At 37.5% G+C, this 21,142-nt stretch overlaps 1 protein-coding gene across 10 annotated transcripts in view; it reads left to right on the top strand.

Annotated features, from left to right (window-relative positions):
- The window catches only part of slmapa (sarcolemma associated protein a), an 83,833-nt gene that overhangs the window by 39,307 nt on the left and 23,384 nt on the right, over positions 1 to 21,142 (top strand). For 5 of the 10 annotated variants that reach the window (XM_080301218.1, XM_026167372.2, XM_026167373.2 and 2 more), the window contains 9 exons: positions 8,805 to 8,841; positions 15,270 to 15,332; positions 16,267 to 16,362; positions 16,736 to 16,807; positions 16,899 to 17,039; positions 17,131 to 17,268; positions 17,644 to 17,812; positions 18,576 to 18,626; positions 20,580 to 20,729. In XM_080301218.1, the coding sequence (XP_080157344.1) occupies positions 8,805 to 8,841; positions 15,270 to 15,332; positions 16,267 to 16,362; positions 16,736 to 16,807; positions 16,899 to 17,039; positions 17,131 to 17,268; positions 17,644 to 17,812; positions 18,576 to 18,626; positions 20,580 to 20,729 (917 nt within the window). The remainder of the gene's footprint in view (positions 1 to 8,804; positions 8,842 to 15,269; positions 15,333 to 16,266; positions 16,363 to 16,735; positions 16,808 to 16,898; positions 17,040 to 17,130; positions 17,269 to 17,643; positions 17,813 to 18,575; positions 18,627 to 20,579; positions 20,730 to 21,142) is intronic. The other 5 variants (XM_026167377.2, XM_080301220.1, XM_026167376.2 and 2 more) reach the window with 2 other exon arrangements.

Raw genomic sequence — 21,142 nt, 5'->3', positions numbered from 1 at the left:
AAGTTCTAAGCTAATCGACCTTAGTGTTCTCCTTTAAAAAAAAAAAAAAAAAAAAGAATCAATAAGAGAATCGATAAAGAATCGAATCGTTAAACAGAATCAAAAATGGAATCGGAATCGTGAAAATCTTATCAATACCCATCCCTATCTATCACTGAACCAAAGAAATCCACCTATCAACTATTTTGTCTTGTAACATTTTATGTGAATTGTTCCATCACATCTATGATAAGACTTGAGATAATCGTGGACGGATCCATCCCACTGATTGGCCCAAGTGAGCAGAGGATGGTTTTGAGTTTTTGGTCAAGATAAAATGTCAGTTTTGTTATCCTGCAGCTGACTTCTTTATCTAGATAACATTTCGTAATGTTCAGTTCAGACTCTTGTGTCACACCTCTCTATGCTATTTACTCCCACTTTGAGAATGTTATTAACTGGTGTTATTAACTGTTTTTAAACGTACAATTGTGTTGCTGCCGAATGTCTAATCAATGGATCTATCTCTAGTTTCACCTTAAATAAATTCAAATAAATCTACAAACAAATCTACAAAATCCCCTTTAAAAGAAAAAAGGTGAACAAAAGATTGAGTTTTCAATAAAAGACTATGCTTTAAATTGCGAGGACTGTTTTTATAGTATAATAAAATAGCACAATATTGACGAGAACATAAAGAAACAACAGAAAAGAAGGAATCAATGAATCAGGCTTTTACGCTTCCTTGTTTACTTTGTAAAAAAAAAATATGTCCCACTAATAAATTAATTGTTAAAACTTTGATGTAAAAGCAGTCTTTTGATCCAGAATTTCCCTCAACCACGTTTGGGTTTTTTTTGTGTGTTTTTTTTTTTTTAATAGTCTGTGCTGCAGACATATTTTAGTAAGTAATAGATGACCATGTAGAGCTATGTTTGTGACAGAATGAAATGTTCTCCCGCACTGTTTTAAAAACATGTGAGTATGCTGCAGATGGAAACTACTGGCAGCCTTTTGCTGGACTGCATGCAAAACACTCAGCCTTTTTGTTTTCCTGTTGCTCTGCTCTGCACTTTGTGTGTCCGTGTAGGCAGACTTGATGTTCTTGTGAGCCACAGTTGAAGAGCTGTGAAATTAGATCATGTGATGGCGTAGATATTGTTCCATCTTTTTAAAAATGTGTTGCTTTGGAGCCATGCTGGTCTGGTCTGTGCAGGCAGTATTTGATGACTGGAAATGAGTAATTTTCTTGATGCAGTCAGAATCTGCTGTAAATAACTGCTGCAGAGCCTCTTGAATCCCCTGAACCGGCCTCTGATCCTTCCTTATCTTTGTACAATAAATTTTTGTCCTGCATGTTTACTGTACTTTTTTTTTTATTTGCTTATTAAGAGAAGGCATAATTGCTTAATCAGATTGTGATTAAGAGATTTATCTAAATACTGTATTTTTACTGTTCAGTCATGCTCTTTTTTTATAATTGTTTTTACGTTATTGATAATATTTAGTTTAATGAGCTATTCGACTTTCAGTTGTGTTGTTTTTGTTATGAGTTATTTGCTTTAGCTGCTGTGACATAATAATTTCCTAACTTTCTTGGATAAATAAAGTAAATTACATGAAATACAATTAAAAGAAAAAAACAATACCAATGAAAGAAGAAAAGTTTAAAGTAATTGTTTTTCCTGGCATTGAGTGGATAGCAATCTTTTCTTGTTCTTTCTGGTAACTTGATAAATAAAATGCCTTCAAGCTGAAGTAAATGTACCCCAATTATCCAAATTAATGGAATCAGTTAAATAGATGTGTTTTTATTAGTTGGAGAGACACATTGTAACTGCAAACTTAACTGTGATGATGTTAACTCCTTCCCCTATGAAGATGACATTTACTCTTAATGATGAGTTTTGACCTCTCAGTATATATCAATAAAGACATGGTTTGACGACCATTAGAAAAGTTTCTCCATTTTTCCAAGGGTAGCTGCACAGCCAGAGACCACCCTTTATTAACTTCTGATGTAGTCATTTTGTTTTGTAAGCAGGCCTGAAATATGACAAACTCCTCAGTTTAACTTTACTTGAGTTTAACTTGCCTTTATTGTAGGAACTTGAATAGAAAAATGTTAAATCACACCTGAGAAAACAGGTGTCTGCTCACCTTTAAAGGCTTAATCTGCTAGCATGATGTAGCTGAATGACAACAAACAGCCTATTAGCAAATGATTCAAGGTCTATTTATGTTGCCATAAACAGACTTGTATAACAGGAATTCCCATATTTATTTTTTATATTTAAATTTCTTGCAAAACATGCCCAAAATATCCCCTGATACATAAAATATTCTTCTCTGTAAAACAAGCAGGGGAACAAGTAAAAACTGTAGTAAAGTTTGGTATGTGAACTCTCATTAAAAAAGGCTTTTTGGTCATGAATTGGCAAAAGAGAAAACGTACAAAAAATGTAAGTGCCAAAACTGCAAGCAGTGCAGTTTAATGACCTGAAGGTGTAGTTTCTTTAAAGGACAGTTATCTTGGCTTATTTACGTGTTTGTTTGTTTTTTGTTTTGTTTTTTTTAAACATTTTTGGTGCCTGGATCAGGGTTTCAAATGGTCAAAATGAAGAAGATGGATTATAATGTTCTGTTGTATCTAAGAAACCTCATTGTCTTCACTGTACACAAGCCATTAATCCAAACCTACAAACTATCACAAAAACCCATATTTCTGTTATGTATGGGTAAAGAGAGAGGCAAAAGGCTAATAATAATAATGGATTGGATTTATATAGCGCTTTTCAGGCACCCAAAGCGCTTTACAATACCACTATTCATTCACTCTCACATTCATACACTGGTGGAGGAAAGCTACAGTTGTAGCCACTGCTGCCCTGGGGGAAGACTGACAGAAGCGAGGCTGCCATATCGCGCCATCGGCCCCTCTGGCCAACACCAGTAGGCAAGTAGGGTAAAGTGTCTTGCCCAAGGACACAACGACCAGGACAGAGAGCCTGGGGATCGAACCGGCGACCTTCCGGTTACAGATGCGATTCCCAACCCCGTGAGCCACGGTCGCCCCAATCATTAGCATGAGCAGTGCTGATGTGAAGATGGTATCTGAATACTAGAACTGCTGCCAGCTGTTATGCACAGAAATGTGACAGCACTGTGACTGAATGAATGCAGCAGGAACAAATTGTTGGAACAACACAGTGAAGAAGCATCATCATCCCTTCAGGACAAGAGTCCTCTGGAAGTACCAGTGCCCAGCGTACAAGTGTTACAATGCTTATTTGCTGGTATCCAGTTTAAAAATATGACTAGGAGATTTTAACAAGATAAGAGGAAACATGGAATACTGTATGAAAGACTAAAATATCTAATGTTATGACATATTTAGGAGGATTGCAGTTTTTCCATTTCTTCTTGCTGGGTGTCATGTGATCAGCAGGCAGTGGAGCTCTGATATGAAAACTAGTGATGGGATTTCCGGCTCTTTTTAGAGATCCGGCTCTTTCGGTTCGGCTCACTAAAAAGAGCCGGCTCTTTCGGCTCCGAACCGGCTCTTCAGGTTGTTTTGTTGCTTTAATTAATTTATTATTAACAATAATATAAAATTATGCACAAAAGGAATTACTAACGTAAAAACAAGTGGTTTTATTTATATATGTTTATATATAAATATATGCGGTGGCCCCTAGAGACAAAACACGTACAAACTCCAAAACACATTTCTAGCATGAACTGAACTTCCAAAGCAGAGCTACTAGATCACTTAAATTACACAATTGAAAGCATGTGTGTATTGTTTGTGTATTTATACACAGGCACTCATATATATATTCAAATAATTTAAAAAAAAGTTCATTTACCTGTTATTACCACACACCAAATCCGGTCGTTGGTACTTGCTGGCTTGTGTAGCCACAAGATAACAAAGGCTCAACACTGCGCCCAGCATCCTGGAGCACTTCTGTTGTCTTTTGTACGTGTTTTGAGTTTTTATGTGCTTCTGAGTTTTTATATGCTTCTGAGTTTTTACGTGCTTCGGAGTTTGTACGTGTTTTGGAGTTTGTACGTGTTTTGGAGTTTTTACGTGTTTTGGAGTTTGTACGTGTTTTTACGTGTTTTGGAGTTTGTACATGCTTCAGAGTTCGTACGTGATTTGAAGTTTGTATGTGCTTTGTCTCTAGGGGCCACCGTAAATATACTTTTATTTATTCACTCCACATAAAATGTAATAAATAAATCATATAATACAAAAATCAACTATTCACATTTCAAGTTTTAACTATTTAAATTTTCAGCTTTTTCCTTTCACAAATTTAAAGTGAAAAGAACACAAAACACTGCAAACCACAACACAATTAAATATAAATTATAATATGAAAACAAAAAGAACATGCATATTCTCTGTCATATGGACCTGCATGAATAAACTTTCTCAATCCTTTATCATCTGCAACCGAAAATAGTTGTGGATGATTACTATACCTTTCTAATGTTGTTGTCCCTGCCTCTCTTTCTCTCTCTCTGGCTCTGTTCCTGTGCTACTGGGTGTAACTACCGCCCCTCCCCCCTCTGCCCAGCGTAAAGCACACGGCTCGCGTGCAGAGTGAAGCGGAAAAAAAGTGCGAGAGAGAGGCTGAGAGAAAGGGGGAAAAAAAAAAGAAAAAAAAAACCCACGTGACGGCTCGCGATAAGGAGCCGGCTCGCGTCGTTCACGTCAAAGAGTCGGCTCTAAGAGCCATTTCGTTCGCGAACGACCCATCACTAATGAAAACGCCCAACTCAACATAAAGTACTGGGTGTTTACTGTGATTGACGATGTGGCTCTGTGGAAGCTGTTTGCTCTAATCTCTGCAGAGAACCTGCTCTGCTGGTCCTAAATGTACAAAAATCCTTTTAAATCACTGCCTTAACCTTTTAAAGTGCTTGTAATTATTTTTCTGACCTGCAGTTTTGGCCTTATGTACAAACTGAGGTTAATGAAAGTGCTTTTCTCAACCCATCTATTTATTCACTGCAGATTTCTGGTCGTGTATTGTCATCTCATTAGTTTGTGAGGTACTGCCATCCAGAAGAAAGTTGCCTAAAAATAGTGAAGATAAAACTGTTGGCTTTTATTTTTGTTGTAAGACAGCAGTGGTCTGTGGCTAAACCATTCCCTTGTTCATGGTTGTTTTGTGGCTTCTTCAGTGCACCTGTTGTTACTTTGAGTTGCCCCTAACTGATAAAATCGATGTACAATAGTTTCTGCATCTTCATTCTTCTGAGCAGAATTTTACATGCAGCTCAGTAACCAAGCAAATTTGAGTTGGAGTTATAAGTATGTTCAGCTGAAGTGTGTGCTGCAATCCTTTTTATAAGAGGAAATGTATTGAAGTCCAGCTTGTTCTTGTCTCCTATAGAAAAACAACCAATTATTGATTTGTAAAATGTGTTTTTGTCATGAGAATTCATGCGACCCGTGAGTTTTTTGTTAAAGGAGCTGCTGCGTTCTACATTTCTGCAGGGAGTAGTGACACATTAACAGTGTTGAGTTATTTTTTTGCCCAGAGTTGAATTTACATTCCTGAACTGTGACTGTTTCTACGTAATCTCCACACTGTCTCTCAAACAAACCTGCATGACCTTGCTGTGCTGTAAGATTACAGTACTTTGGGTAAACACTGCACAAAATGACAGAGGCCCTGTTTCTGCAGGGCAGCAACTGAAGGTTTCACACTGTGGTTTTGGTTTAGATTTATTCTTCATTCAGCTCCTGTCAAAACTACTGTGTTTTTTAATTAATGCAACACAGAGAGCAGTGGAAGCGACTCACAGTGACTGTACTATATTATTATGCATGGTTTGACCTAAGGAAATGGAAAAATGTGATCCTGTGGAGCAGTGCAGTGTTAAAACAAGTGACCTACAAATTTATTGCACTGGTTTGTGATTTTTTTAAAATGAATGCATTCATCTTCTGACTGCTATGTCCTGCTGTGTCCTACATATCTTTACAATATGAATCCCACAGTTTACTGAAAAATTCAGTTATAATAACGAAGTTAAATCCATGGTATTACAAGAAAAGTGATGCTGTTAAAGAATAATTTAAATGGAAAGCTATAGAAGATGGTGGCCACTGTCTCTAAAAAGCCAACCAATAGCCAAAACAGGAAACAGATGAGCCAATCATTTGTTGCGCTTATGCATATGCAACAGAAGATGGTCATGACAGTTTCCACTGTATGGCTGGTATGTCTACATGCTATTGTGGCTAATATGGTAATTGGTTAGTACAAGTGAATGGTTTTTATATCCTAGTGACCATTAAAAGTGCAGATACATATTTGACTTTGGGTACCTACCTAAGCAGACACAATACAATGATTGTTGCTTGAGGAGACTGTATCAGGATATTCATGAGCCTGAGCTTTTGGTTCACAGGGATCATGTGTGTTCAAAATTCTTGAGCCATCCTTTATTTCTTTATAGAAAGGCTTAAGGGGAGAAAAGGTTGAAGTATGCCAAATTGCATAAGAACTGGACTGAAAATTAGTGGCAGCAGTCTTATGGGCCTGTTGCAATACCATCTTAAAAGCTTCTGATTGGTAACAGCTTCATTTTTCAGCATGGCAGTGATCCCAAACACTGCCAATGCAGTAAAAGCATCACCTGAGTGGAAAAATGCACAGCTGAACACCATCAGTCATGGATTGACCTCCCCAGAGAACTGGACCTCAGCATTATTGAAGCATTGTGGGATCATCCTGACAGAACAGAACAAATGGCAGGCATCTGTTTTTCCTTTATTTTTGCACTTGATCACTTACTTCAAATGTGCCCATTTCCCATTTTCTAGCAAAATGTAAAGAAATGATTGGCTTAAGACTGGTGCACAGTACTGTAGATGACTTTATTTGAAACGTTGGCCATGTTTGATATGAACATCTACCACTGCAACTATACATGACAGGAAATAAGGAAATGGATAGTAGATGCACTCTAAACTGTTATTATGTTTGCCTACTCTAATTTCTGTTTATTTCTTAAAGAAAATTAGATTTTCTGAATTCATTGAAGTTTATCTCATTGAAAGTACACAAATTTTAGCTTAAATTTTTACCTGTAGCTAATGTTACAACTGATAGCAGTATAACCTTAACAAAACTGTATAGTCAACTACATGGTTGATTTACAGGGTCTGACTGAAAATGTTTAATTTCCAGGCCTACTTGAAGACTTTGTTTGTTTGGTTTGTTTGTTTGTTTGTTTTCATCAGACAGTGATCTTTTTTTGGAACCTTGCAAACTGTAGTAAAGTAATTGTATCCTGTGCTTACACATCTCACTTGATTTGAGTGAAACGTTTCAATGCACTGTTTGGTGTTTTATTGGTCCATATATGTGAGTTTGAGATGTTATTAAAGTCAGACTTTATGTAACAGGATATTTTTGAGACTGGCCTCAAGGTGTTGTCTGCAAGAAAACAGTCGCATCAATCTCTGACTTTTCCTGTACTTTAAGGGAAATCCTCTCAGGCTTAAGCTTGACTTGACTGTGTTTGATGTAATTGCAGCAACCACACCACACTGATCCAACATACACAGCAGCCACTGCAGTGTGATTCAGTGCAAGTTCACTAAAAGTTAAAAACACATATGTGTCTGAGTGTTTTTCAGGCTGCAAGTGAAACTGATAATGAGTATGTGAATTAAATTAGTCAACTAATAATATTATTAAAAAAAAAAAAAAAAAAAAAAAAGGAAACCAGTTATCTGCCATTTTGAAGTAACACTTGGCAATATTTATTTGACTCTTAGGTTTCAGTTTTGTTCCAGTATAGCAGGGTACTTAGGAATTTAGACAGTGTGATTTCATGTCTTTCCAAAAGCAAACACACAAACAAAAGATATCCACTCATCTTCCTATAAAAGTATCACTGAGATACTGAGTATTGTTATTAGTGTATGTCACATAAAACCCACCTGAGTGCAGTCTCTGATGGAGCATTTAGCTGAGCTCAGTGAGCTGTGAAACGTGTGAAAACAGGTTAACTATTAAAAATGGTAATAAAAAAATACTAATACTACAATAATTATTCCTACTGCTACTACCGCTATTACAGCTACCACCACTACTAATAACTGACTGGGATTTTTTTCATACACTTGGTCATAACCAGGTTATTATCTTTTCTTGTTAGTTTCACCCTTTTATGGACTTTCCTGTCAACAAAGGTTTTGTTGCAGGCTGTAAACATGATTATTTATGTTGCAAAGTTAGACATTTTAACATGTGAGTCTGTGCCAACTAACTCACTTTAAAAGCCTGCCTTAAGTGGCCATTAGAGGGACTGCAGTTATTTTCTTCATGAATTGACTTCATTTTTCAGACCTGGAGGTTTTTGCTTGATTAAATTACATACATAAATATGTAATATATAAATGCTCACTTTTTATTTTTCCCCAGTTGCATAAATAACCTATGAACATAACCAAAGTTTTAGTCTGAAAAGTTAGGGTTTTTTTTCCTTTGTCTTTTCCTCTGCTCTTCCCATCTAAAAATTGTTGCAAGGCTCAGTTGCTGAGTGGATATTTTTTACATCAAGTGATTTATACCTGGTGAAATGTCAGAAAGGTGTGGGAAATGGACTCCTTGTTGCCAGTGACTTGGTCGTAATAGAATGAATGTTTTATTAAAATGAGCTGAAAAACCGATGTCACAAGACTTTTCCAGGAACATTTTTTTTATTTCGGTCTCCGTGGTTACTCCACGTGTCTTTGCTCTTTGGTGTTTCTATGGTGACGAACTTTTTTCTCTCCTCTCTTCCTCTTTCAGTGTCATCCAGCCTCCATTACCACTACCTATAGACAAGGTAAGAACAGAAGTATGTATGTGTGTGCGTGTTTTTGTTAGTGTTGTCCTGTCCCATGTCAAAGTGTCTCTCACTCACTCACATGTAGGGCTACACCTCAGAGAAGCATCTAAGAGTGTGTGTTTGTATTTCTAACACACATAAGTGGTCTTTAAACACACAGAGTGGACTTAGTCAGCTGACAAAGGAATGCAGAGATCCCTGCCAGTTGGTGCTGCAGCATTACAGAAATCCTTCATGTGCATCAAGAAGCAGGATTTCTTTTTTCTGCCACTGTACAGGCTGTGGTTTCACATACATTTAGATGTTTGTCCACTCAAGTTTAAAAAGAAATTTGTTATGTTCTCAGAGCTAGGATGTGACCTCTCTAAACTGAAGTCCCAATGCTTTTGGAGATCAACTATTTGTTTAGATTCATAATTAGGGGTGGGATTTATCAATTAAAATCGATTCTGGCTTGGATAACGTGATATCGATTTAGGGCTGCTCAATTAATCGAATTTTAATCACGATTACGATCTGGGCTTTCAACGATCATTAAAAATGACTGAGCCGATTATTAGCCCCTCCCTCATTTATCCGCGACACCTTAAAGGCCGGTCCGTGAAAATATTGTCGGGCATAAACCGGTCCGTGGCGCAAAAAAGGGTGGAGACCGCTGATTAAGAGGACCCGAGGGAAGCTCGGAAAGCTAAGCAGAAGTTATTTGGAGAGTGACTGCCGTTGGTTGAAAAGAGTTTAAAAAAAAAAAAAAAACTTCAGTGGTGTTGCACACTATTTTATATTATTTTTTAAAAGTCATTGTTAACCCTTTAAAGCCGGTCAGAGCAGCATGCTCCGTTTTGCGTAACTATTTTTAAATCCCTGTAGAACCTGAACCGTGTAAGCTAGCGCAATAGTTTGTTTTGCATATGAAACCGGAGGAGTTGTACTTACATCTGATGCCATCAGCTTGTCCTCGGTCACGGTTTCGTTCCACATATAGCTTTGCAAAAACTGCATAAAAAGCGCTTGCAGGAACAAAAACATAATATTCCAGAAACACGCTTTGCCGATCCTATCAGCTGTTCGTAACACTTCCCACAGTGAAATGATGCACATGCTGTTTTCTTTGCAAATTTGCATCATAGGATTGTTTTTTGTTTTTCCTGCAGTATATAAAAATTGCTGTATCTCCAAAATAAAACTATGAAGACACTCAAAATAAATTTCCTGTGGTGGGAAACTATTTTTTGCAACTTTATTGTATTTAAAGTTTTGAGGGATAAACCTCTTAAACTTCTCCAAGTAGAAATATATGTAAACAAAACAAAAGCGATTTTCAATTTTTTTTGTAGTTTATTGCACTTTTTTGCAATTTATGTAATTACTATGCACTTAATGCATACATATTATTAAAATATGGGCTATAACAGTTGTATTGATGTATAGCAACTTGAAATGCTCCCACAAATGGCACTACAGCATGTAAAAAAAAAAAATAATATAAGCTCTGGTGGACTTGGTTCTATAGTAGGTCTTAAAGGGTTAAATAAATATCGTCAAATAATCGTGATCTCAATTTCAGTGAAAATAATCGTGATTATCATTTTTGCCATAATCGAGCAGCCCTATATCGATTCATTAAACTCCTGAATCGATTTTTAAATATAAATTTATTTTGCCTGAAATACCAGAATCTCAGGTTAAACCTCACAAAATTTCTACAACCACCAAACAGCTAAAACAGTAAATGACAGCAGGTACACTGATTCTGCACAAAGACGTAAACATAAAACGCAGACCCAACGCATCCGAATCAGTGAGCTGTCGTCTTTCTCACCTGACGCACGTACGCCGACACGCCGTCGGGGCTGAAAGCCAACAGCTCACTGATTTTGAAGCGTTGGCGGGCACTTTGTGTTTACGTCCTTTTTGCGCTAGATTCTGAAGCTGCAGATTTTATCTCTCTCCAAACAATACTGACTGAACCAGCAGCCAAAGACGATCCAAACTACGCTTCACATTTCGCTTCACATAAACATCGTCACGAATTTCCTCTTACTTTTGCTGTTTTGCTTCCACCACGATAAAATCACACTTCATGTAGAGCTCTCTCTCTCTTTCTCTCTCTCAGGAATAGTTTCCCATCTAAAAATCTGTTTTTTGCATTATTCGCTTACTTATTACCCACCAGTCTACAGTCTGCTGGTTCTTTTTGGGGTTTTTTTGTTAACTAACTTCCGACAACAAAGCCTCATTTCTGCTGTTCAATACTGAACAAATGTAAACTTAAACTTAAAATTACGCAAAATTTCAAAATGCTTAGCTGTGTCTCTAATCAAACCTCTGTAACTTTGCTCTGCTTCACTTTGTTTTTGACTGCACAATATGTTTAAGGTCATCTGCTATAAAAACCCAGACCAGGAAAACCGCCTTCATGTTTTTCTGTGTTTTATCCTCAGTTACTTTGACACAAAGGAATCTGCTGTGATGCTCACACCTTTGATAAAGTCTCACAAGTGTCAGCTTTCTTTTTATAGATATAAAAAATATAGATATGTACTGATAAGTGATCAGAATTGTAATATTTCTGACTGCCTGAGGCAAAATTTCCCCGATTCGAATCAAATCGTGGATCGAATCGATGCGGGACCTTGTGAATTGGAATTGAATCAATTCTAGATGAAAAGTTATCTGTAACCTGTTACGAGTTCAAAAATTGGGGATGGAGACAAGAGAAAAAAACCACAATAACAACACTGGTCCGGCCGGGTTAAGTCAAACGATGATTTTAATGAACACACGCGTGGGAGATGGACACTTTTCTCTCACACGGCGCCTAAGCTACGACCTTGGCTCCCCGTTTTATCTGCTCCTGCTGAGATGGGACAGAAAACTCCAGCATGCTCTGTTCTCTTCTAATCAGAAAAATAAGGCGATGACTCTCTGCAAACAGTATTTCTTATAACATCATAAAACAATATCATTCATCCACAATAAATCAGCAGTCTAATGTAATGCAAATCAGTTTAACTAATGCAATAGTTATCAGCTTCTTCTAATTCAGGAGAATAATGCAAACTCAAACTACATAATAATTCACAATCTTTAATTAGGGGTATAACATGGCATAAAATAATATTATAACGTAACAAACCCCTCACTAGAAAGATCCGTTATTTGCAGCATTTCACATTTCAGTTATTGATTTGGAAATTCATATCTATGAAAATCAATTCTAGCTTTACCAAAGTCTACATCAGCATGTGGAACACTTCAGACTTGCGTGACTCGACTTGCCATTGTTTATTTTAGTGTGCTTTAAAGTCTTCTCCTGTGTCTTCACGGTAAGGAGAGATGAAGGGGTGAATAAGCAGCTAAGTTGCTGAGCTGTGCTGTGACTGCACACATGCCTTGACTCCGGTTGTGTTTGGGTTAAATGGGATGGGTTAAAAAATGTTTTAATGTTTGAATTGTGTGTAAAAACTGCTTTTCACAGATAATGTCCATAATCCACACAGCGGGACATTATCTTTTATACAGTTGCACGGTTTAAATTTGGGCCAGCTTTGGTGGGATTTGCAATCCTGCAAATCTAACACTCAAAATTTGGTTTTCCCAATTTACAGTAATATTGGTCATTCCTGTCATGCTTCTTGGAATCTGCCTCTCCATGTGGGGTGAATTTCCAAGCCAAATTAAAAGATGCTAAAATTTGCAACACTGAAAGCTGCTGTTCCAGGAAGTCTCACAAACCTACACAGACAGGCATCAAAGAGCATGAATGAAGCCAAAAACAAAATACCCTGTACAATTTAAAGTACACTTTTTTTTTTCTACAAGTCAGGTGCTAAATTCAGTCATATAGACTTCTTTTAAAGTTCCAGAAGGAATTGAGGTTGATTCTTTAACCTCAGTGTTGTAACATTGGGAAAATTCCTTAGTACTGTAATTGGGAAATTTGCTGTTAGAGTTTAGCTGATAAATTGACTAGTACCAATGTATTGTATGTACACTACAAGATAATTTCTGCATATAAAAATATTGGAATTTATCAAGAGACTTTGAGCTTCCCACAAAGTAAAATCTTTAGATATATGAAAATATTGATTTTAATCAGTGGTTTTTGTTTTTGTTTTAATAGTGGGATTTCCTTAGAATAAAGTTTTGTCTTTTTTTATTTTGTTTTGGTTTTTTGCAAATAGTCATAAAATATTAGGAAAGTGCACAGATTTATGCTCAGTAAGGCAACACGGACCGTTTTGAGAATGTAAAAACCTGTACTGGTATCAAGAAGTTCCAGTAATAAGGTATCAACCATTTGAAAAAGAAATAAAAAAATGAAATCAGTAGAAATTACGAGCTTTAGTTGCTCTGGTTTGTTTTACAGCTACTTTGCAATTAGTTGAATTAGTCCGCATGCAACAGCTGGCTCCCAGTGCTGTGTTCACACAAGGGATAATTTATTATGTAATTTGAATGAACGAGTAAATCTTTGTCATATCATAACGAACACCTTTCTATAGTTTCCTGTACCACACCACATGTGATCATGTAGACACATGGTACTTTAACAAATTTATTTAAACACATTATATAGATGTAATGTAATGTAACTCTATGTGTCATACAGTGCAGTACCAGACTAATTGTTTACCCATAGTGTGTTGTACCAGGCTTCCTCTGTTGCCTCGCCCTGCTCTGATTCTTCCTCAGAGCAGCAAAGACTCAGTATAACCTGTCTGAGGAATGTAGGCTTGTGTGTGAGCACGCCTGAGAGGAGCTATGATTACATTTGAGCCATTCTTAAACATAGTTAAGTGTTCTAAAGCAGGATCCTCACATCTCCCAGGTCTCAACACACAGTCATATGTGTGTGTGTGTGTGTGTGTGTGTGTGTGTGTGTGTGTGTGTGTGTGTGTGTGTGTGTGTGTGTATAAATGTATTAAACCTTATGTAGGTTAGCGCCACAAGTGTAAAAGGTGTTTTCCTCATTATGTTTTCATACTGGTAACAAACATAAAACATCGATAGCAAAGGGCATGCTGATTTGATTTGTACACATATATACAAGGATAAAAGAAAACCAGCTCACAGATCTATTATAAAAACCAACCAGCAGGAATAGCTGTGGACATACAAAGGTGACCATGCGGCTTTGATATTTCATGGTTAATCTGTTGTCTGACAACAGGAACATATTTATTATTTGCCTGTATTAAAATACTGTGTAAGTGTAAAGTCTGTGAGAAGCAAGCAGATGGAAATGGCTAACAGAAATCCAGCTGAGCGTAACACTAATGGACACTATCAGTACTCGTTATCAGTCACTCCTTAAAGTTTAATTTTCCACAGAGCTTTTCAGAATCGTGTTTATTGGCCAAATATATGTGCAGACACATACAGGGAATTTGGTTCCGGTAGATGGTGGCTCTCAAGCACAGCAATGTAAAACACACACACACACACACACACACACACACACACACACACACACATTACACATACATACATACACAAAGCTGTGTAAACCAACTATAAATAACGAATCTAAACTTATATACATAAAATACAGAAATGAATGAGGTGTACATGAAATCTTTCTTCAGATGACTGGAGAACCTGAACATGTCAGTGTGGTTATTTGTAGGCTGTATTGAGTGTTTTCATCACTTTGCTTGCTATCACGCAGACCTATTTGAAATTTGACTAGATTTGTTTCGTTAAGGATTCTTTCGTTAAATTCAACAGCCTCCAACAACAAAAAGAAAAGCAGTACTAACTTTAACACTTTTTTGTGCTAAATATGTTTTGCTACTGGCAGTCAGTAGCAGATAGTTAGCATCCATTCTATGATACACAACTTAGCACTGACCCAGGCTTAAAGTGTGGAAAAGCATGGGGCTGTGAAGGTACTGCATGTAGGCCACCAGAAGTAAATTACAATAAATATGTTGTAAATTATACAACTTAAAAAAAACAAACAGAACTAAGAAGAATACACTACATTATTCATTTTCTGACCCGTTTTTGATACTGAAGTAATTTGTCATTATCAGAGGGAAAGCGGTAAAAATTAAGTTGTGGCTACAACAGTAACAGTTGCATAGATGCATAGATAAACATTACTGACTGACAAACAGATATTGAAATGAAAGTTATTAACGGAGAGTCGTTCAGAGAATTCTGAAGCTCAAAGTGAGTCAATGAAAGCAGAGAATTATATATTTCATGTCATGTTTTAATGATCAGAGATGTAGTCAGACAGAAGTGGACACTGTTCCTGTGCTCTGTCTTCATGTATGTTTGTTGTTGTATGTTAAGGTCAGCTTACTCTTTAACCTTTGGTTTTTCAGCTGTTTATTGACTCCTTGCATTCAAACAAAAGGCTGAATGAGTCTCAGACAACTGTCAGCATGTTTCCATGGTTTGTGTTCGTTTTTTAGGTTGCAGCCAACACTCCCAGTATGTATTCTCAGGAACTGTTCCAGCTCTCCCAGTATCTACAGGTAACACACTGACACCTACTGGACATATTTGAGAACTACACTAACAATAATGAGTCTGAAATGTGATTGTGCTTCTCCTTATTTTCTTATTTATATAAATATGTACAAACACAGTTAAACTGGTGCTTGCTCACATACAAATAATCATGGTGAGCCATAAGTTCAGGCTTCGGACTGCTCTAAACAGCTGGTTTATGGCTGTTTTTGCACCATCTATATGATGCCATGCAGAGGGATATCCTTCATATAGTTATCAGGCTTGAAGGCTCCACCCACCTGCTGGTCAACCCTTGTGTTTACCAACAGGAGCCAATCAGAAGAATGCAGGCTTACTCTGTTACACCCCAAAGGACTAAAGTTATGAAGCTGGGAAATGAACAGAATAGGTCTTCTTTAACAAGACAACATTGGTAATATGAAGACTTGACAGGAGTATTTCTCTGATGTGAAATTGATGTGAATTTTTATCTGATAAAAAAATAGATTACATAATGAAAAGCATACATCAGAGGTCATTACTAAAAACCAACTTTCTATAAAGCACAAAGAACTGAAATGAAGAATACATGTTTAAATTATTTCTAAAGGAAGAGTGAAAAAATCTGATTACTGGTTTTGTTTTTATTTTTAATTTTTATATTATCCGTTTTTAGCTACAATCACTTAAGATTGTAGCTAAAAATGGAACCATGTATAATATTATCATAAATGTTGATGCACTGTACCAGAGTTGGCTTAGAACTAATTTGCATCCTCATTCCCTCGGAAGGTTCCAAGCAAAGATTACAATAAACCGCAAAGAAAAAGCAGCTAACTGAAGTTAACTGGTGCACTAATATTAGTGGATAAAAATCAGACATTGTCATAAATAACTGTGTAAGCTTTTGTTTGTGCTGAGTTATTTTTCATCGACGACCTCCCTCTCACTCTCTAGGAGGCCTTACACAGAGAGCAGATGTTGGAGCAGAAGTTAGCCACTCTGCAGCGTCTGTTAGCCACCACTCAGGAGGCCTCAGAGAGCAGCTGGCAGGTAGGAAATACCACGTTTCATTCTTCATTCTTCACAAGTTGAGGAACAAGTGCAGCTGTGATCATGCTTTCTGGCAGCTCAGCATTTAGTCTTTTTAGTAACATATAAGTATAGTGTTTCCCACAAATCACAAATATGAGCACAACAAAATGAGGCACAGCACTTTCATTGGTTATTTAATAATAGAGCCTATATAGAGTTGTGAACTTGGATTCACCTCGAGTTTGCAACATCATATCTAACTGCTCATATTTAATCAGGGTCATTTAGTACACTACGCTGCGATTAGTTAAACTAATTTGTGTTGTTTTCATCTATAGATGGTATCTAATGTGATAAGGACTGCTGTAAACTAAGTGTGTGTCTCCTACAGGCTTTGATTGATGAGGACCGTCTTCTCTCCAGGCTGGAGGTGATGGGCAGTCAGTTACAAGCTTACTCTAAGGTATACATACACATAAAAAAATGGCTGCATACTTCTACAATGAATCAAAGCAAAGTTAAAATGATCATCGCATTTTAAAATTCTCTTTCAGTCCCAGACAGAGGAAGGGATCCGTAAGGAACTCTTGGCTCTTCAGGAGGACAAACACAACTACGAGACAACGGCAAAGGAGTCTCTGAGGAGAGTTCTGCAGGAGAAGATTGAGGTGGTCAGGAAGCTGTCAGAGGTGGAGGTACAATACACATGTGTATATGGTATGCACAGAATGAAACTAATTAAAATTTCTAAGCTTAACATTTGGTGCCATCTCTGCTGTTGTGCAGCGCACGCTCAGTAACACCGAGGACGAGTGCACCCACCTGAAGGAGATGTCTGAAAGGAGTCAGGAGGAGCTGAGGGAGCTCGCCAACAAGTACAACGCGGCCGTTAATGAGATCAAAGAGCTCACTGACAAAATTAAGGTAACCGTCAAGGAAAAATTATTTATTTTCCTGCAGCATTACTTTATTTTAGAACAAGTTTTATTTAAATGTGTTTTTGGGAGATATATTTAGAATAAAATTATCTACAAATTCAGTAGAGGGAATCTGTGCTCATTTTAAGCTCATTTTGTGTTTTATCCTTAGACTCTGCTAGAGCAGCTTTGCATTATTTATAGTTCAGAATAATCCTTATTTATCAAAAATGGGAGCTGTGTTTTATGTAGCATATAATCTTTTTTTCTATTTGCTTTCTCCCCATTTCCCTCCTTATTCCACTTTTTTTTACCCTTGTCTTTGTCCTCTTCTGTTCCTTCCTTTGGCTAACCTCTCCTACGTCCTTTTCTCCTCCTCCAGGCTGCAGAGGGAAGACAAGAGGAGCTCACTCAGCGGGGCGCGACAGAGAAGAGGGAGTTGGAACTACGGATTGAGGAAATGGAGGAGAAGGAGCAGGTTCTCCAGGCTCGCATCGAGGCTCTGCAGGCAGACAATGACTTCACCAATGAGAGGCTCGCTGCCCTGCAGGGTACAAACACACGCGCGCGCACACTTCAATTCATGTGGCATTACACAGACTTGGACGCTTAATCCAATCATATGGTTGCGTAAATCAAAGCTTGATCCCAAAATGTAATAAAAGCAACTGGACAGCAACTTCTCATTCAGGAGGAGCTCAGAGTTGATCTGCTACTTGCAATTAGACATCTGAGTGTATTTAGGCATCCGATTAGGATGTTGGATCTGTTTTGCAATAGTTAATGGAGAAAATGACAAAAAGTGTATTTTGACTAAATTGTGAGGAGGTCATATTACTGTAGTATGAGACAGGTGGCTGGTCAAAACAATTTATAACAAATGAAAGGTCTCCTTTTTACCTGTGCTTTAATAACATGCTCATCCTCTAGTCATAATCCTTTTCGCAGCTTAAAAAATGCCAGCCCTCTCGTGTACTTTGTGGTCCAGTAACTTAGAATATTTATAAACATCATAGCCAATTTCAGTTTTGTACTGAATGACCTGGTTAAACTCATGATAGGTTGGATACATTAAATGATGGTTTTTCAGTCACCTGGTGATCAATCTGCATCATCTGCATCTTTACAACTATACACAGAGCAAACACACTGTCCTATTTAACCCGCTGGCATAGTGATCCCTTTACGCCAGTCACTTTAATAACATAGCGCCTCTTGTGCAGGTCAGATCATGTCTTCGACCTGTGCTCGGACTTCCTGTCAGTCAACACTTCTCTCTGCTTTTGTTGTTGTTGTTGTTGTTGTTGTTTACAGTGCGGTTAGAACAGCTACAAGAGAAAAGCATTAAAGAGAACAACAGTCTGGGTGAGTCCACATGTCCTGGGTTTGCGTCATCTGCATCACCGTCTGTTTGTGTATCTCTATCACTTCCTCAGCCTCCACTAATGATGCATGACAGCTTCCTGCATGATTTCCATGTAATTTCCTGTTGCTTGCTGCTCTTATCACTGAACTTCTATCTGTCTGTCACGGGAATCTGGGTGTCTTCTGTTTTCGTCTTGTTTATGGTAGCATGACATCCAGCCTTCGGGTTTCCATTTCCTCCGGTAGTTTATATCTTGGTGCAGGAACTGAAGCGTTCAAATAAGTCCTGAGAGTATTCAGAAAGTGTCATCTTTTTCCACGTTTATAATCAGAAACATAAACACTGAGATAAAATGACCTAAATTTAAGTTTTCAAATATTAGGAAGGTTTATAATAATTAGTTTTAGGTGATGTTACTTATAGAAATACGATGTTACACAGCAATATTACTGGGGGGTTAACAGGAAGTTAAAATAATTTATCAGGAATATATCCAGTTTTGAAAATCAGTGGAGAATATATTGGGCATGGTTGTCAGGCTCAGTTGCAGCCCTCTCCTCTTATACAGACCTATTATATGAAAAGTGGCTGCACATGAGCGCACCCTGCAGCATTATTGACTAACTCATAAGTCACCAGAAATGGGAGCTGTAGGACCAGCATCATTTATGCTTATTACAGTATGAAATATAGCAAATATTTCCAACTTTGTAAAGGTTGTTCTTATTATTCCAGTTATGACTTATTTGAATAAGTAAACAAATAGTAAAGCTTTACACTGCATGTTAAAACAAATTAGGGGATTAAGGCACCGCACACTAGCTGCATCCATCATACAGTATGTGGGTTCTTGTGCAAAAAAACGTTGTGGTCATTTTCCAGAGATTTTTACGGTTCGCTCACCAATAAAGCAGCTCAGTTTTATAGTGTAACTACATATATCTCTACAATGATTCCAGCTGATGTAAGATGTTGCACTAGGCAACGAGAATAGAGGGAATAGAGGCGAGTTCAGAATTGATTGAGCAACTTGAGCAAAAAACTTTCTTTGTTTGTTTCTCAACTCTTCAGCTGTGATTCTTCTGATGCCATTAAGAAATGGAGGGGAAGCTTGATGACGCCCTTAAATGGCAGCTTGAGCTGTTTGGTTTAACTTTGCTGTGAGATAGTGAGAGGAAGAAAAATGTCGTTTGGAGAAAAGTGAGCGAGATAGGGTTATTATTATTATTTTTGGTACATTCTGAAACTGGGAGTTGAAATGTGAAAGTGGGTCTCTGACGAACAGGTAAAAAAATATGACGTGAAACTAAGGCGAGTAAATATTTTACCTAAAACAACCAAAGGTTTGCTGATGCTGTGGCTCTGGTGATCTGAACTTTAATTTATGTTAAATTAGTAGTTTTTACCCCTCAGCCGTAAAAGGCTGATGAGGTATTGTTGTCACACCGCCTAAAGCGTTTTCTTTTTAATGATTGTTCAGGGGTACATCTTTTCCTTAGGGATTAATAAAGTATTCTGATTCTGATTCTAAAGTCTTTTGAAGCCAAAGTGTTTCATGTGACCTTCAGTTTCAGCTCTGTGTGAAGCCCGTAGGATTTGTACAAGGCTTCATGTCCTTTAAATAGCTCGATGGTCGGTATATCCACTGGTGATAGTGATGGAAGTTTTTTTTCTGGGGCTTTTTGGATAATCTGGGCTGTTTCTCTGGTTTCCAAACTGTCCACTGCTTTGTTTTTCTTCCTGTGGGGGGAAAAGTAGCCTTGGTCACTGATTGACTTCTGGTCATTGAATGCCTGACACTCTGAACATGAATGCTGCGGGTGACTGCCTCACTGCACACCTCGCCACAGTAATCACCTTATGACGGAACCCGCCATCATTTAGACTCTGTGCTCAACATTTCTGGTGACATTTCGACAAAATCGTCTATATCTGATCTGGTCACATGACAGATGTCGTCACTGTCCCCCACGGACCAGTAGAGGAGCTTGTCGAGGACAGAGATTCCACACAGCAGATACGCGAGAGCCAGGAGGAAGACGATGATGAGGAGGATACAGACACCGATGATGGTGCAGTTGGGGAAGATGAAGATGCTGATGGTAGTTTAATTATCATAATAATAAACTATTTAATTTATATCTAGGCTTGTTTTTTAAAAAGGTTTTCCTTCACAGAATTAACAAAACAAAATGCTATTGTAATACAAATAATTAGAAAAGCATTTAGGGAATAATTTGCTCTTGATATTATTTGGGGGGGGGTTCCCCAGGTTTTTAGATTTTTATTTTTTTTATTTTTTTATTTATTCATTTATTTTTTTTAACATTGATCTTTATTTTAGGATACAGACAAACACTTTCTAATTTAAAAATGCATTTTATTTTTTTAATCACTCCTTTAAACCCTCTTAGTGAGGAACTAGTTTTACCTAGTAATTTATGAGTGCAGAGTGACCTTAATCCCGTTCAAATCTGCCATCTCTAATTACTCCAACCAGGAGATCATGTGCTTG

This window comes from Astatotilapia calliptera, chromosome 5, assembly GCF_964374335.1.
Source record: "Astatotilapia calliptera chromosome 5, fAstCal68.1, whole genome shotgun sequence".
Lineage (NCBI taxonomy): Eukaryota > Metazoa > Chordata > Actinopteri > Cichliformes > Cichlidae > Astatotilapia > Astatotilapia calliptera.
This window is presented reverse-complemented; position numbering and strand designations above follow the sequence as displayed.